At 46.6% G+C, this 14,693-nt stretch overlaps 1 protein-coding gene across 1 annotated transcript in view; it reads left to right on the forward strand.

Moving 5' to 3' along the window:
* The first annotated feature begins 1,081 nt into the window (after nucleotides 1-1,081).
* Nucleotides 1,082-14,693, forward strand: part of GYG1 (glycogenin 1) — a 33,084-nt gene continuing 19,472 nt past the window's right edge. Inside the window, exons 1-4 of the mRNA XM_041733889.1 lie at nucleotides 1,082-1,334; nucleotides 3,952-4,087; nucleotides 5,882-6,056; nucleotides 6,344-6,506. Of these exons, the coding sequence (XP_041589823.1) occupies nucleotides 1,097-1,334; nucleotides 3,952-4,087; nucleotides 5,882-6,056; nucleotides 6,344-6,506 (712 nt within the window). The 5' untranslated portion in view covers nucleotides 1,082-1,096. The remainder of the gene's footprint in view (nucleotides 1,335-3,951; nucleotides 4,088-5,881; nucleotides 6,057-6,343; nucleotides 6,507-14,693) is intronic.

The raw sequence follows: 14,693 nt of genomic DNA on the forward strand, positions 1-14,693 counted from the left end.
AACCAGGAGGTCTTTCCAAGTGAATCAGTGGTCTCCAAGCCATGATGGGGTAGGGAGAAAGGGAAGGAATGAAGAGAGTTTCCTGGAGGATGATAATTAAGATGCTGATTCTTGGGTTGGACCCTTAAGATTTTGGTGCAGGAGGTCTGGACTTAGGACCAAAAATTAACATTGTAATAAGTGCCCTAAGCAATTATAATGTAGGAAGTTCAGGCCTACACTTGAGGAAACTGAGATAATTGGTCTAAGAATAAAGCAATAGGCCTTTGCAATAAAACACCTTATTCTTATGCATCTATTCCACTTTTTGAGCTGATGTTGTCGATTTCCTATTTGGCTTCCATTCAGCATTTACTGAGCAGCAGTTGGCAGAGAATTGTATTACCTGTTCCTTTCCTGGTATGTTTGGGCTGGGTGGAGGGGATGGGGAAAGGAGGAGGGTGTGAGCACAATAAAGGGCTATTTCTCAACTTCCTAGCAAAATGACAAATTCACCTTTTCATGATTTGTGAAACAGATTAACCTAAACAGCTGTATTACCCAACCACAGTTACCATAATTTGCTGACCGTATTAGGGCACCGAGGTCCCAGAGATGTCATGGCCTTCCTGGTAGGAAGATCAGTTCTGTAAACCAAAATGCCTCCCTTCTGCACTCCATGACAGGACCCTAGGCAGGTCATTCAAGCCTTCTGTAATTCAGTTTATCTGTAAAAGGAAGAGGATATAGCACCTGCTTCAGTGAGTTGGTGGAAGGAGTAAAGGGATCACTATCTAATGGATGCAGAGGGCTCCAAGGATCGAAATTACATAGTGAAGAGTCATTGCATTTTTTTTTGGTAAGCCACGAGACCACTGTGGACATAAAAAATAAAAAATAATAATATTAAATAAATATAATAATAAATAATAGATAAATGGTTTCCAGAGGCTGATGCGAAATGAGTGAAATGTACACTTTGTTCCCAGCAGTTCAAGCGAACGCTCCGCGGAGTGGTCCGGCGGGTTTTGCTTTTCGGGTCCTCGACCCCGCGGCCTCTTCGGGAGTTTGTGCAGCTGCTGCCGCGCCCCCCCCCCCCCCCCCCGGGTGACGGAGGATGCGGAGGCGCCAGGTCCCCGGCAGGTGCCCCCGGGGCGGGCCGCGAGCCCGGGCGGGCTGGGGGGCGGGGAGGATGCGGGCGGGCGCCGGGAGCGCGCGCGGCCACGTGACGGCCGCTATAAGAGCGCTCGGCCGGCCTGGGCCCCCGCCGCGCTGCCCCCGCTCCCCGCCCCGCTCCCCCGCGCTCCTCCCGGCCCCCGACTGCGGCTGCGGCGGCCCCGGCGGCACCATGACAGGTACGCGCCGGGATCCCTCCCCGGGGCCCCGCCCCGCAGCCCCCGGGCCCTCGCCCCTCGCCCCGGGCCCCCGCCCGCCCGCGCCCCCGGGAGCTCCCGGCCGGCCGCGGACCGCCGCGAAGTTGCAGGCTGTGGCTGCGCTCGGGCGTGGGCGCCTGCGGCAGCCGGGGCCGGGCGGGCAGCTGGCGGGGCCTGGGCCGCCTGCCGGGGCCCCCGCGCCCGCTTCCGTCTCCGAGCCCTTCCTCCTGCCGCCGCCGGGAAGGGCGGGGGGGCGGGCGGAGCAGCGGCGGCGCGGCCGGGGGGGCGGGGGGAGCCGGTGCCGGGGGGCGCCCGACCCGGGCCCTGGAGCGCGGCGCGGGGGCACCTGGGGGGGCGCGGGCGGGGGGGTGCGGGGAGCCGGTGCCCGGGGCCGCCTGGCCCGGGCCCTGGAGCGCGCCGCGGGGTCACCTGGAGGGGCGCGGGGGCACCTGGAGGGGCGCGCGGGCGGGGGGTGCGGGGAGCCGGTTTCCGGGGGTGCCGGGCCCGGGCCCTGGAGCGCGCCGCGGGGTCACCTGGAGGGGCGCGGGGTCACCTGGGGGAGCGGGCACCTGGGGGGGACGCAGAGGCACCTGGAGGGGCGCGCGGGCACCTGTGGGGGGCGCAGGGGCACCTGGGGGAGCGCAGAGGCACCTGGAGGGGCGTGGGGGCACCTGTGGGGGGCGCAGGGGCACCTGGAGGGGCGCGGGCGGGGAGCCCGTTTCCGAGGGTGCCGGGCCCGGGCCCTGGAGCGCGGCGGGGGCACCCGGAGGGGCGCGGGCGGGGGCACCTGGAGGGGCGCAGGCCCGGCCCGGGTGCCGCTCTCCGGGGCGCTCGCTGGCGGCCGCGCCGAGCCTATTTTTAGGCCCTGGGGCGGGGCTGCGGCCAGCTGGAGCCGGGAGCGCCCGCTCCCTTGTTGCGGGGGGCGCTGCGGCCGGCCCCGGGCGGTCCCTCCGCTGCGGTGGGGCCGAGAGCGCGACTTACACTGCGGGGCCGGCGCGGTTCCCTTTGCCAGCGGCCCCAGGTCTTTCCCTGGCTTGTAACGTGCGCCGGGGCTTGCAGCCTGTGGCCCTGAGCCTGCGCCCTGCCTCACCGTGCACAGCATCCCCATCCTTGCTTCCTGAAATCACCGAGTCCTATTTAAATCCCTTGTCCAACTTCTATCCAGGTTCCCCTGGAATCTGGACCACTGTTGGTCAGGTGACACATTAGGCATGTTATCCCCCAGATTAAAGGCTCCTGGGGCAGACTGGCTGAAATGTTGCCACCTTCTCATGGTGGGTCGAAGGAACAAGTCAAGGCAGACGTTGATGGGCATGTCAAGTGACAGATGTCACTGTTCTGAGCTACCCTACAGTGTGACTAGCTGGGAAGCCAGTGGCCCTTGAGGAGTGGGGAACAGCACTCTTTCAAGGCTCAATAGCGAGCCTTTACAGGAAGAGAGTGGGGGGGATGGTGGTGAAGATGCCCTCTGGTCTGAGACTGGGCCCCGTGTTAGCCCCCTTGACAGCCTGCAACTTTCTCTGGCTTATCAGAGGAATTTATTCTGTCTCCAGCCTTCACAGCTGGAAAATAATGAAGAGCGTTACTTCATGACAAAATGTCCCAACTCCTTGGTTGGGCAACAGTGCCCCCAAGTGCCCCCTGCCAGTGTTTGATCCTAAGTATCCCGTACGTTTGGATGCCCACTAACTTGTTAAAATCCCCCCAGAGATGGAGTGTACCTCAGACTCCTTCCAGGGAAGACCTGGAGAAATCCCAAAGGCCGGGTTGATGGTCTTGGGAGGGTGAGGCTTGTTCAATAGGAAGAATAATTCATGTGTTTGCCTTTCCTTCTGGCAACTGAGTGGTTTTGTGTGTGTGTATGTGTTGGGGGATCCCATGGTACAGGGTAGGGCGTGCTGCGTGCCTCTCCAAGAAAAAGGCAGATTTGTTAGTGCTTTTGAGGTGGTCCCTAAATGCAGTTAACACTAGCTGCTGTTTAGATAAAAGCACTAAGGAGGGAAGGCCTCTGTCGAGGTGATGTTTGAGCAGTGACTGTTGGTATGGCGGCGGCGGCTGTGGTTGGGGGTCAGGGGGCTTTACTCCAGGTTGAGGAAACACTATATAAAGCCTGAGGCTTGGCAGAAGCTTAAGCATCAGAATGAAGACTGTGGCCTCTGCTTTCAGATGCTCTCATTTGAGGTCATTAGTGAGATTTGTGGTTGGCTGAAAATACTTGTAGGAAACAGAAAATGGACCTCTTGATTTCTTCATTACCACCTGTTAATTGCCCAAGGTTCACCTTCTGGTGCTAAGCTACTATTTAGTCTGAGAATTTTGCGTGTTTGGGCTCTAAATTGGATTTGATTTTTATAGCTTAATCAGCCTGTCGGAGATTGCCAAGGATGTTTCTGCTAAAGAATGGTCGTGAATCATTTTTAAAGTGGGCACTTGGGTTCTTCCCCCCCACTTCCAAAGAGGCTGCTCCTTAATTAACAGAGCAAGTTGATCTCAGAGAGGCTGATTTTGCCAAATTAGTGGTTGCAAAGGGTCCTGGGGTAGCTTTTCCCAGGTAGGATATTATAATCAGTGTGGTTTTTCTCTTTGTCTTTGTATTAAGATCAGGCCTTTGTGACACTGACCACAAACGATGCCTACGCCAAAGGAGCCTTGGTCCTGGGCTCGTCTCTGAAACAGCACAGGACCACCAGGAAGCTGGCCGTGCTTGCCACCCCGCAGGTCTCAGACTCCATGAGGTGAGGATCTCCCTGCTGGTCTGTGGGTGCGACTCTGCCCTCCGCCTCCCATTTCTGGCATCCCTGGGCACTGAGGCCATACCCTTTCCAGGGGTTGAACACTAGATGGAGAAAGATCAGAATTGCTGAGCTCCTTCCTGGGAGCTGCTGTTCTGACCCATGCTCTTACTGGTTCCGGTGGGAGAAGGACTCTTCTGTAAGCAAGTCCTCTAGGATGACCCGAGTGAATGTTTTAGTCCAGGCATTCCTTTTAGGTGGTCACACTTCACTTGCATTCCTTTCCCAGAATGCCACAGGGGCTGCTTTGTTTCCTGTTTTCACCCAGGGAAAGCTCAGGTGACTGGAAAAAAAAAAAAAGGCAGTTTTCTCCAGTGTCCATAGGCATTTGTAACCCAAAGATGTTTGTCTATCATTTAATAGACTAGAATGTTTGCCAGAGCTTTCTGAACTAGGGATTGTGCTAGGAGAGCACCCCAGGGGTGGGGATTGGAGGACACTAACTGCTTGTTGATTGGGTTAGTTCACTTTGATTTGTTGGTATGAAACTTTGAAGTATTGGACTGAACTACCTAGATCCTAATACTACAAAAATATGGGGGCACACTAGCAGCTCTGTATGGTGTCTATTTTTGTTTTCCTAGCCCTTTTAGAAATTGAAAATGCCCTTTTTGTGACTTTTGACAAGAAATATACCACATGCCAAGGACCTCTGAAAAGGTTGCTTTATATAATGAGAGATAGATGCTTTTCACACACTAATAACCTTATTTCTAAAGGGCAATTTGGGAAAATGCTAATGCTTCCTAACGTGTACATCCTAATTTGTAGTCTCTTTAGTGAGGATGCGTGTAAGAAGACAGATGTAAGTCTTAGATCCCCCTTTACTGTGGTAAATGGCACCGCTGACCATTTATTTTCAAAAATATCAAGTTTACTGCGTGAATTAGAACATATTTTTCCACAGCCTGGAGACAGTACATTTCGAGTTTTGTTCTACATGTCTCAGACTGTTATAAACTTTCAGCGATGACCTGTTAATCATTTCTGTTGCCCTGTGCTGAACTTACTGTTTTACCTAAGTCTTCCCCAACTTAACCCACCTCAAGATTGCTTCCTAAAATAAATCTTGAGTTAATTTGGAGCCCAGAAAAGTGTACCTCACAAACCAAAGTGAGTCCCTCATTATGTCAAACTGCTAAGCATACTGTAATGTAAGTGTTGGTTATATTCTGTTCTAAAAATTGGCACCCAAATAACTGAGTCCTTTAACTCCTTTTGGGACGCAGTGTTCTCTGTCAACTGCTTTAGCAAAAATGGCTAGTTTTAGGCTTCATTGCAGGTATGATATGCACTTAAGCATCATTTGTAAAAACATGCAGTGACCCGCAAGAATCCGTTCTAATGAGATATCACTGTTAAATACGTAGGCTGTTGTAAAGATGTGCTCTTTCCAAATGGGAGTCACATCTCGACAGGCAGTTTCTATAATTTGCTTGGTATTCAGTGATCCAATAAGAATTAGGAACCTTTTGCTATAATAATGTTTAAGACAAGTACTTCATCTTCACCAGAGCAATTTTTATTATTTTAGTGAAGTTAGCTGCACATGCAAATTACTACAGTTTGGCCTGAAGTAAATTAAGACCACCTATTTAGGAGATTGTGCTATATCAAAATAACAGATTGCTTTAGTAATTGATGGGTAGGCTAATAGTTCAATTTTACATTAGATGGGTTACTTGTTACTTATCTGAAAAGATACTAAGTGCTGTTTTCTGGTTTTTATTTTGTCAGAAAAGTTTTAGAAACAGTCTTTGATGAAGTCATCACAGTAGACGTCTTGGACAGTGGCGATTCTGCTCATCTAACCTTAATGAAGAGGCCTGAGTTGGGCGTCACGTTGACTAAACTGCATTGCTGGTCACTTACGCAGTATTCAAAATGTGTGTTCATGGATGCAGATACTCTGGTGAGTGTGGCTTTGATGACTGACAGGATGTATATAGTAACTGAGACCAGTTAGGCATTTGAGGAATGCTCTCAAGGCTTGACAGTGAAGTTCAGATAAAACCAGTCATTAAGAGCATCAGGTGATGAAGGAGAGTAAACCCAGGCTACCTTACAGCTGTCACTTGAATGGTTAAGAAAAGCAGCAGATTGCATCTTTTGTGTTGGATAATGTAGGGAGAACTTATATTTATGGGGCAGAACATTCCTGTAATGCTTTCCCTCCCACCCCTCCCCCCTTTGAATTAGGTCCTAGCAAATATTGATGATCTTTTTGAGAGAGAAGAATTGTCGGCGGCACCAGACCCAGGGTGGCCTGACTGCTTCAATTCTGGAGTCTTTGTTTATCAGCCTTCAGTTGAAACGTACAATCAGCTATTGCGCCTTGCTTCTGAGCAAGGCAGTTTTGATGGTAGGTATCTGTTCTCTTTGTATGCGATAAGCTGTTAGTAACTTCTAGGGGTTGCTCTTCTCAGGGATCTAGTTGCTTTGATTCCTTGTGCCTGGAAGACAGCAATGCATGAGATGTAGCACACATTTTCATTTGTGCTCTTGTTGAAAAGACTGTTGTGTGTCTGTGTGTGCATATGCATTTTTCTTTTATAAGTGCATAAGATTAACCTAAGCTCAGAGAGGCAGTTTTACACACCTGCCTTTAGCTGGCTTTCTTGTGTCTAAGTTAGAGTATGATAAATGAACCGTGACTATTCAAGAATTAAAAAGACATTAAACAAATCAAAAATGTTAACATCTATCTTTAAACCAAAGTAAACTTAATCGCAACAGCTAACGGGAGGACCAACCATTTTCCCCATAGAAATTGGAGGAATAAACCTGATAATTTGGCTCTCATTCTCCTGGGAAGCATTTAAAAAGCAAGACAGGAAGGTAAATGATTAATCTCTGTCTCCAAATTCTCATTCCCTATAATGCCGCACATCAGAGTGGCATTTGCAAGGCCAAAGAGTAGGACGTTGGCAAAGTCAGCATCCATTTTCTATAATTTATAAGTGCATCTGTAGCTACATGTATATATAGAGAGTTTCTGACTATTTGTGGATTTAGGGACCCACATCCTTTGGAGAAATTTGATCAGATGGTATGTTTCTGTTTCAGGCCAGTCTCTGAAATGATAAATAATCCATTTTTTAAACAACAACAAACTATCCCAAGACAAAACTACTAGTTAATGTGCAAAAGCAGCTCTTTCTAAAATTCTGGTGGATCTTTTGAATAAAGAAGAAAGCCAATTATATCAGAGAAGGATCCGCTCTAAGAAGCAGCCAGTGTCTTAACTAGCAGATACTTGACGTTGTGGCAGAGAGCTCTGAGCTCGGAAGCAGGTGCTTGGCACCAGGAATCCTCTCTTCCCCCCTCTCTTCTCCAAGAGCAAATCTGAGATTGCAGGGAGTAGATCTTTTGAAATTAGCATAAATGACTTTCCTCAGGTGAAATAAGGTTTGGCCTTCAGTATAGATATGAAGATTCATTTCCATTAACTAGTTATAAAGTTAAAAGTCAAAATCTCACATTTAAACGTTTTAAACTAAAAGATTAAAAGCTTATCAAATTGCTGAAGTTAAAACAAGTTCTACCTAAATCTGAAATTGGGATTTTTGTTGTTGCTATTCACAGGAAAACAAATTGTTTGGTCCCTTGACAGAGAACATGTGATATGCAGCTACTGAAATGTCATTAAAAAGAATAAGAAAGTTTAAGTTTCCATCTTGAGTCCCTATTTGGCTAGTTTATACTCTTCATCAAGCCCTCTCAGCGTGGGGATGATTTGGCTTCCTAGGGGACATTTGGAAACATCTGGAGACCTGTGGGATTGTCACAACTGAGAAGAAGGGTGCCACTGGGATCTAGTGAATAGAGGCCAGGGATGCCACTGAACATCCTGTGGTGCATGGGACAGGCCTCACAGCAAAGGATTAGCAGGCCCCAGTTGTCAGTAGTGCCAAGGTGGATAAACTTTGCTCTGTGCCAAGACATTATATGCTCTAAAACAGTGAGCAGGGATATCTTCACCAAAATGAATGGTGACATCTGATAAGAGGTGCAGTCTTAGTTTAAGCACCCTTAAGTAAGAAATGTGTTGAGTGATCACTGTGGTCAGGGCCAAATACAACTTCTTCACTTCACTGACTTATTTCTTCTATGGAGCTGCTAAAAAATGAAAGACCTATTAGTACTTGAGTTCAAAAACACTCCTTATTTCTTCTACTTTGCATAAAAGGAAGGTGAGAGTATTTTTAGCAGAAGTCCACTGTTTGTCTAAGCCTTCCCGTCAAAATAGAGCTTTCTTCACCTTCTCTGATCAAATTTGGAGGAAGTACTGTAATCTGCCAGAAATTCAGTATAAATTCTCAACTCCAATAAACAATTCACATTCTAAAGTAGCTCCAGCAACCTGAAATCCAAATGACTCGTAATAGCGTAAAGAGAATCAATCCAGTTTTTTAATCTAGACAAGTACTAGGTTTTGTTGTTGAGAACAAAGAGCTTGGATACCAAACAGTAGGATGCCATGGCAAATTATCCAGGTTACAATTTTAGAATGTAAAACCCATTGATTAGAACCCGATCTGGATTGTCTACCTTGTCTGGGAATGAAGGAGGTACTAGAAGAGTTGATGGATTCGTTGTTAAGAAGCCAGGATGTGTGAAATGTGCCCAACTAGAAAGCACTTGCTGCTTTTTCAGCCAGAATCTGAAACCACTGAGGGAGTCTCTCTGTGCCTAGTAGCACATTTCATTATTCAGCAGGGTTTCCAGGAGCTGGTCTTTCTGTAATGTAAGGTGTTCCGTTTACTGGCTCGTCGGTGGCAAGGGATTGAATTTTCTCTGTTAATAGAAATGCTTAATTTAAAGAGTTGAAAATTCAGTTATGCAGATGGAAACCTATAGTTATTCTCAATATGTTGTCTAAATTCCACAGAAGAATAGATCAGCAGCTCTTACGTGAAAGGTAGTTTTCCCTTTGTGTTGATGAGCTTTACTTCCCAAAGAAAGCTCCCAACATACCATGGGAGCCTCTTCTGCACTGGAAAAGTTTACTGTCCTGTTGAATTAATACCAGTATGACATAAAGACTTACTGGACTGACCCTTAACATCTTGTCGTGAACTGCATCTTTTTTTCTAATGGCCGTAGGAACCTCGCTTTGCTTCACGTTTTCAGCGCTGTGCACCATTTTGTATAAATGTCATGTCATAGGCACCGAGATAGGAACATTTTCAGTGTTTCACATTTTCTAATATCCATAGGTATTTGCCATCTCTCTTCATCCCACAGTTTTACTGAACAGGGGGCTTAGGTCACAGCCTCTTTAGATTGGTACTAAAGAAAACCCATTTATAGATGATTGTATTTCAGTCTGAATGTCTTGCAAGTCCTGCTTAATCTCTTGCATACGTTCAACAAAAACTATGGGGCCTGGTGTCCAGTGACAAGCCTCACAGGCCCCTGGTGCCTGAGTGTTTGTGACTGGTTTTACAGTTCTTCTGCTGCAGAGGAATGTGGCTGGCATGCCTCTAATCACCAGCCCTCTAATTACTACACCCCCGCCATGCCTCTAGCCAAGAGAATAGCCCTAACATGGCAAATCACGCTAGATACCTTGACTTCTCTCTTCCTTCCAAATATATGGAGTATTAGAATTTAGAGCTAGTGGCTGTGCACCTCATTCATGGCTGAATCCTAATTTTCCGGAGTGCGGTGTCTAAGTTCCTATACTGTTCGTGTTTGCAAACTGTCTTGGCGCTTACTTCATAACTGAAGTTACAGGTTTCCTGAAAGTTGAACAATAGCTGTTGTGAAATACATACACGCTAGCATTTTATACATTTTATAGATTGTGACAGGTCAGGTTAAGTCGGGGTTTGTTAGCAGCGAGAGGAAGAGAGAGGTCATATCAGATACTCATCATCCGTTTTGTCTCTGCATACTCATGTGCAACAAAGGTGATGCCCTCGGCTCTTGAAGAAATCAATCTGAATGCAAGTTGAGGTTTATTTTCTTTCCCCTCATTACTCTAAAGTATCCTAAATTAAGGACGCCTATACAGTTGGAAGTTTAGTGCTTGAGGATTGCTGAATGTTTAATTTTATCTCTTTGTGTTTGTTTCAAAAACCTAAATCAAAAAGAAGAATTCATATTTTCCCCATTTGGAGTGTGTTCTTTAAAAAAAAAAAAGAGGGATCCCTGGGTGGCGCAGCGGTTTGGCGCCTGCCTTTGGCCCAGGGCGCGATCCTGGAGACCCGGGATCGAATCCCACGTCAGGCTCCCGGTGCATGGAGCCTGCTTCTCCCTCTGCCTGTGTCTCTGCCTCTCTCTCTCTCTCTCTGTGACTATCATAAATAAATAAAAAATTAAAAAAAAATAAATAAACATTTCTCTCTGAAGATAATGAAGGATAGTTGGAAGAAAAGCAGGCAGGGACAAGCCCTCCCTCCACCCCAAAGAGGAAAACACCATTAAAAACATTTTAAAAAAAAAAAAAAAAAAAAAAAAAAAAAGAAAGAAAGAAAATGGGGATTGACTTTAACATAAATACCCTGTGCTGTTTACTGGAGTAATGAAACTTTGGTCTACAGTTGAATTTTCAGAAAGATTAGACAGTTGGTGATTGAATATTAGGTATGATTTCACCTTAAGCAGAATCCCAAGACCTGCCATGAGCTCCTTATACTTACATGTTCCATATCCAGATTCCAAGTGGTCACGAAGCCCCTTAAACTGAAAGATTTTTTTTTTCTGTGCTAGCAGATGCAGTAAACCAGGAGAGTATGCTAAGTTTTTAAAATGATTTTTAACAGAAAAGAGTTGACGTTAAATTCTTCTAAAGTGTAAAATTGACTGCACTGCTACCTCTTTTAATCTTTGTGGTAGGTTAGGCTTCAAATTGAACCTGCCCAAAAAAGGAATGAAGGTGAGAGGTATTTCCAGATAACACTTGTCTTGTCCAACCCAAATCAGCTCAAGTTCCCGTGTGCCTCACTGGGTCCGCTGACTCGAGGGCTTCTCCCTTGCCGGCTGCCCAGACACGAGGCTGCCTGTGGCCTGGAGGGTTCTTCTTAGGTCGCTTTGAAAATTACTCTGCGCTTTTGCACTTATATCATTTAATTGATAGTTTGAGTAGTCAGCATCCCGAATAAGTAAAAACGAAAAGCAAAAGTCCTGACATGTAATAGCAAGACAAATGAGCACCCAGGTTTTTTTCTCAAGAGCTATTTTTACCTCCTTGTACCCATGAGTATTTCTTTTTAAATTAGCCATCTGTTTGTCTCTAGCCTTGTAACCAGCAGGGATCATGAGCCCCGTGAGAAATCGAGAAGGGGGAAAGGACCAACGTGTTACGTGTGTACAAGCTCTCACACTGGCCCTCCTCCTCCACACCTTTCCCAGTGGTCCCATGAGGTCGTCAGTCACCCCCCCGTTCACATATTCACGTAGCAGCAGGTCTTTCTCGAGGGCCTGCTCTGTAACCAGGATGAGGAAGCCCCTGGCGTAGCGTCAGGACAGCAGCTTAGCCAGTGGCAGAGCCAGGCCTGAGCCAGACAGCATTTCTTCACTCCGTGGCTGGGTTGTGTGTGTGGGTTTTTTTTTTTTTCTCCTTCCCTCCTAATTAGTCCCTACTGCAGCATTCATGAAAACGTATCTTGATAGTGACACAGGATGGAGGAGAATCTCTGACATGGGCCTTATTACAGATTAAGTACTTAAAATTCATTTCTCTGCGTAGAGAACAGCTGCTACATTCCTCGTCGTACAGATCAACGGAGGCCCTTGTCTACTGTCTCTACAGCTGATTGCTCTTTTCCCCCAAACCGCAATATCTAAAGTATTTTGTCTTTTTCTACATCGGCTGCACAGTTTATAGTCTTACATTGTTTTGTGAGTCCAGAAGTATTCTTGGAAATATTACTGTCTACATTTAGAGAGTAGTCCATTTGGCATTTAAATCATGGTAGGTACTGGGGCACCTGGGAGGCTCAGTCGGTTAAGTGTCTGCCTTCAGCTCAGGTCATGATCCCAGGGTCCTGGGATTGAGCTATATACTTCGGGCTCCCTGCTCAGGGGGGAGTCTGCTTCACCCTCTCCGTCTGTTCCTCCCTCTGCTCATTCTCTTTCACTCAGTGACTAAAATCTTTAAAAAAAGAATCATAAATAACTCTACTAATCTGGGCAAGATGCTAAGTTTAATGGCCAGCAGTGGACTAGTAAATAATTGATTTTTTTTTATCCCTGCCTCTATAAAGCTTACGAGACCTTACAGAAATTTAATAGGCCTAGAATAAATGTTCCCTTGCATTTATACGTTATTTAATTAACCTCTTGATTCTTAAGAATCTTTCTTTTTTTAAGGTACTGTTTATTAGAGAGCAGGCATGTAAGAGGGCACAAGGGCACGGCAGTGGGGGTGGGCTGTTGGGAGCAGAGGGAGAAGGAGAAGCAGGCTCCCTGCTGAGCAGGAGCCCAACCTGGGGCTAAATCCCAGGACTGTAGGATCATGACCTAGAGCCAAAGGCAGACACTTAGCCTACTGAGCAACCCAGACACCCCAAGAATCTTTCTTTAAAAAAAAAAGTGATAAAAGTTATTACCATGAGAGGCCCCTCTAACTCTGGGAAATAAAGCATTGTGGAAGGGGAGGTGGGTGGAGAGATGGGGTAACTGGGTGATGGGCACTGGGGAGGGCGCTTGATGAGATGAGCGCTGGGTATTCTATATGTTGGCAAATTGAATTTAAATGAAAGAAAATTAGTTAAAAAGAAAAGAGCTATTTAACATGAAGTGGTAAAGTAAATCGATTGTTCTTGGCTTAAGTGGGTTGAGGCCAGTGAGATGCACTCACTATCACAGTGAGTCCCAAGCTGCAAGTGCCTGGATTTCCATGAGCTGCCTAGGGCTCATCCGCTGGTCCTTGGTAAACCTCTTAGAAATATCACCAAGATCATTCATAAACTGTAATCCTTAGCACGCTTGCTCTAGGCAGAAGCGATGGCACTAGTATATCGTGGAGATCAGTGTTAACAGGCGAGTCACCTTTTCACTTTGGCACTTGCCTGTATCTCTATATAGTACTAAGCATGTTTTACTCTATATGCTTGATACCCGCTCCTCTGCCCCTTTATTAGATTGAGAACCATTGGAGAGCTGAAACCTATCTTATTAATCATCCTGTTCATAATACCTATACCTAATTTATGATACGTCAGCCGTTTTCTATAGAAATGAAACTGCGAGTTGCATCCTCTGGTAAAGGAGGAGTCCTTCCCCTAAAAGACTCTAAACCAGTGCTTCGCATATTCTAATATGCAAAGAAATCACCTGGATTAAAGGATTAAAAGGTGGATTCTGATTCTGCAGGTCTGGGTTGGGGCTTATCATTCTGCATTTCTGTCAGGTTCCCAGGCAATGCCTGTGGTACTGAAACCTGGACCACTTTGAGTAGGAGGATTCTAAAGGGAATGTTCCTGTGGCTGAGCTACTAGGGGTCACGTTTAAACCAGAAATGACCCACCCTCCCTGCTATCCACAGTAGGCAGGCCAGCTGCCAACAGACTGTGGAAGAGTACAGAAACAATTGCACAAATTTGAAAGGCAGCACTCAACTCCATTTCTGTCTTATAAAATAGAGCGAGTTTCTGATAAATGCTGTGATGTGTTTATGGTTGCCAGGTTCATGACTCTGCTCAAAAGACCTGGAAAATACTGAGGGGTTGTAAGGCGGTTATTATACTCGGGCAGCCAGGTGGAAGGATGATGCAGGATCTGATATTTGCTTTTGTTTGCAAAACAGGTGTCAGTGTCTCTAGTCCCATTTCCTTTTTTCTCTCACCTGTGTTGCCACGCCCTGGCCTGATGGATCACAGCTGCCGGCTGGGATACCTCCTAATCATGTTTGTCGGTTCAGAGATGATTGAGATTAGAAGTGTCTTAACCTGTCAGAATAAATTAAAGCTGCCTCTAGAAGTCTGACTGAAATGTACTGGACTAAAAAGTCCTGGGGGTTTTGTAGTGAGAAGTCAGCAGCCTTCATAGAATTCCTTAGGTTTTGTAGCACAGACATGCTTAGATTTGCATTCTGTTTTGAATTGTGTTCTAGCTTAGGGACTTTTTTTTTTTTTAAGATGTTTTTCATTTATTCAAGAGACAGAGAAAGCGAGAGGCAGAGAAACAGGCAGAGAGAGAAGCAGGTTCCATCCAGGGAGCCCAATGCAGGACTTGATCCCGGGACTCCAGGATCATGCCCTGGGCCGAAGGCACGTGCTAAACCGCTGAGCCACCCAGGGATCCCCTAACTTAGGGACTTCTAAAAACACGGGATTAGGGGCACACCTGGGTGGCTCAGTGGTTGAGCACCTGCCTTTGGCTCAGGGCATGGTCCGGGGATTCTGGGATCGAGTCCCCTATTGGGCTCCCTGCAGGGAGCCTGCTTCTCCCTCTGCCTGTGTCTCTGCCTCTCTCTGTGTGTTTCTCATGAATAAATAAATAAGATCTTTAAAAATAAAAAATAAAAAGACAGGATTGATAACCCTACATACATTTTTTTCGGATGAAGTTAAAAATTTGCCTGACCTTGAAATTTGAA

Source organism: Vulpes lagopus, chromosome 19, assembly GCF_018345385.1.
Source record: "Vulpes lagopus strain Blue_001 chromosome 19, ASM1834538v1, whole genome shotgun sequence".
Classification (NCBI taxonomy): Eukaryota; Metazoa; Chordata; class Mammalia; order Carnivora; family Canidae; genus Vulpes; species Vulpes lagopus.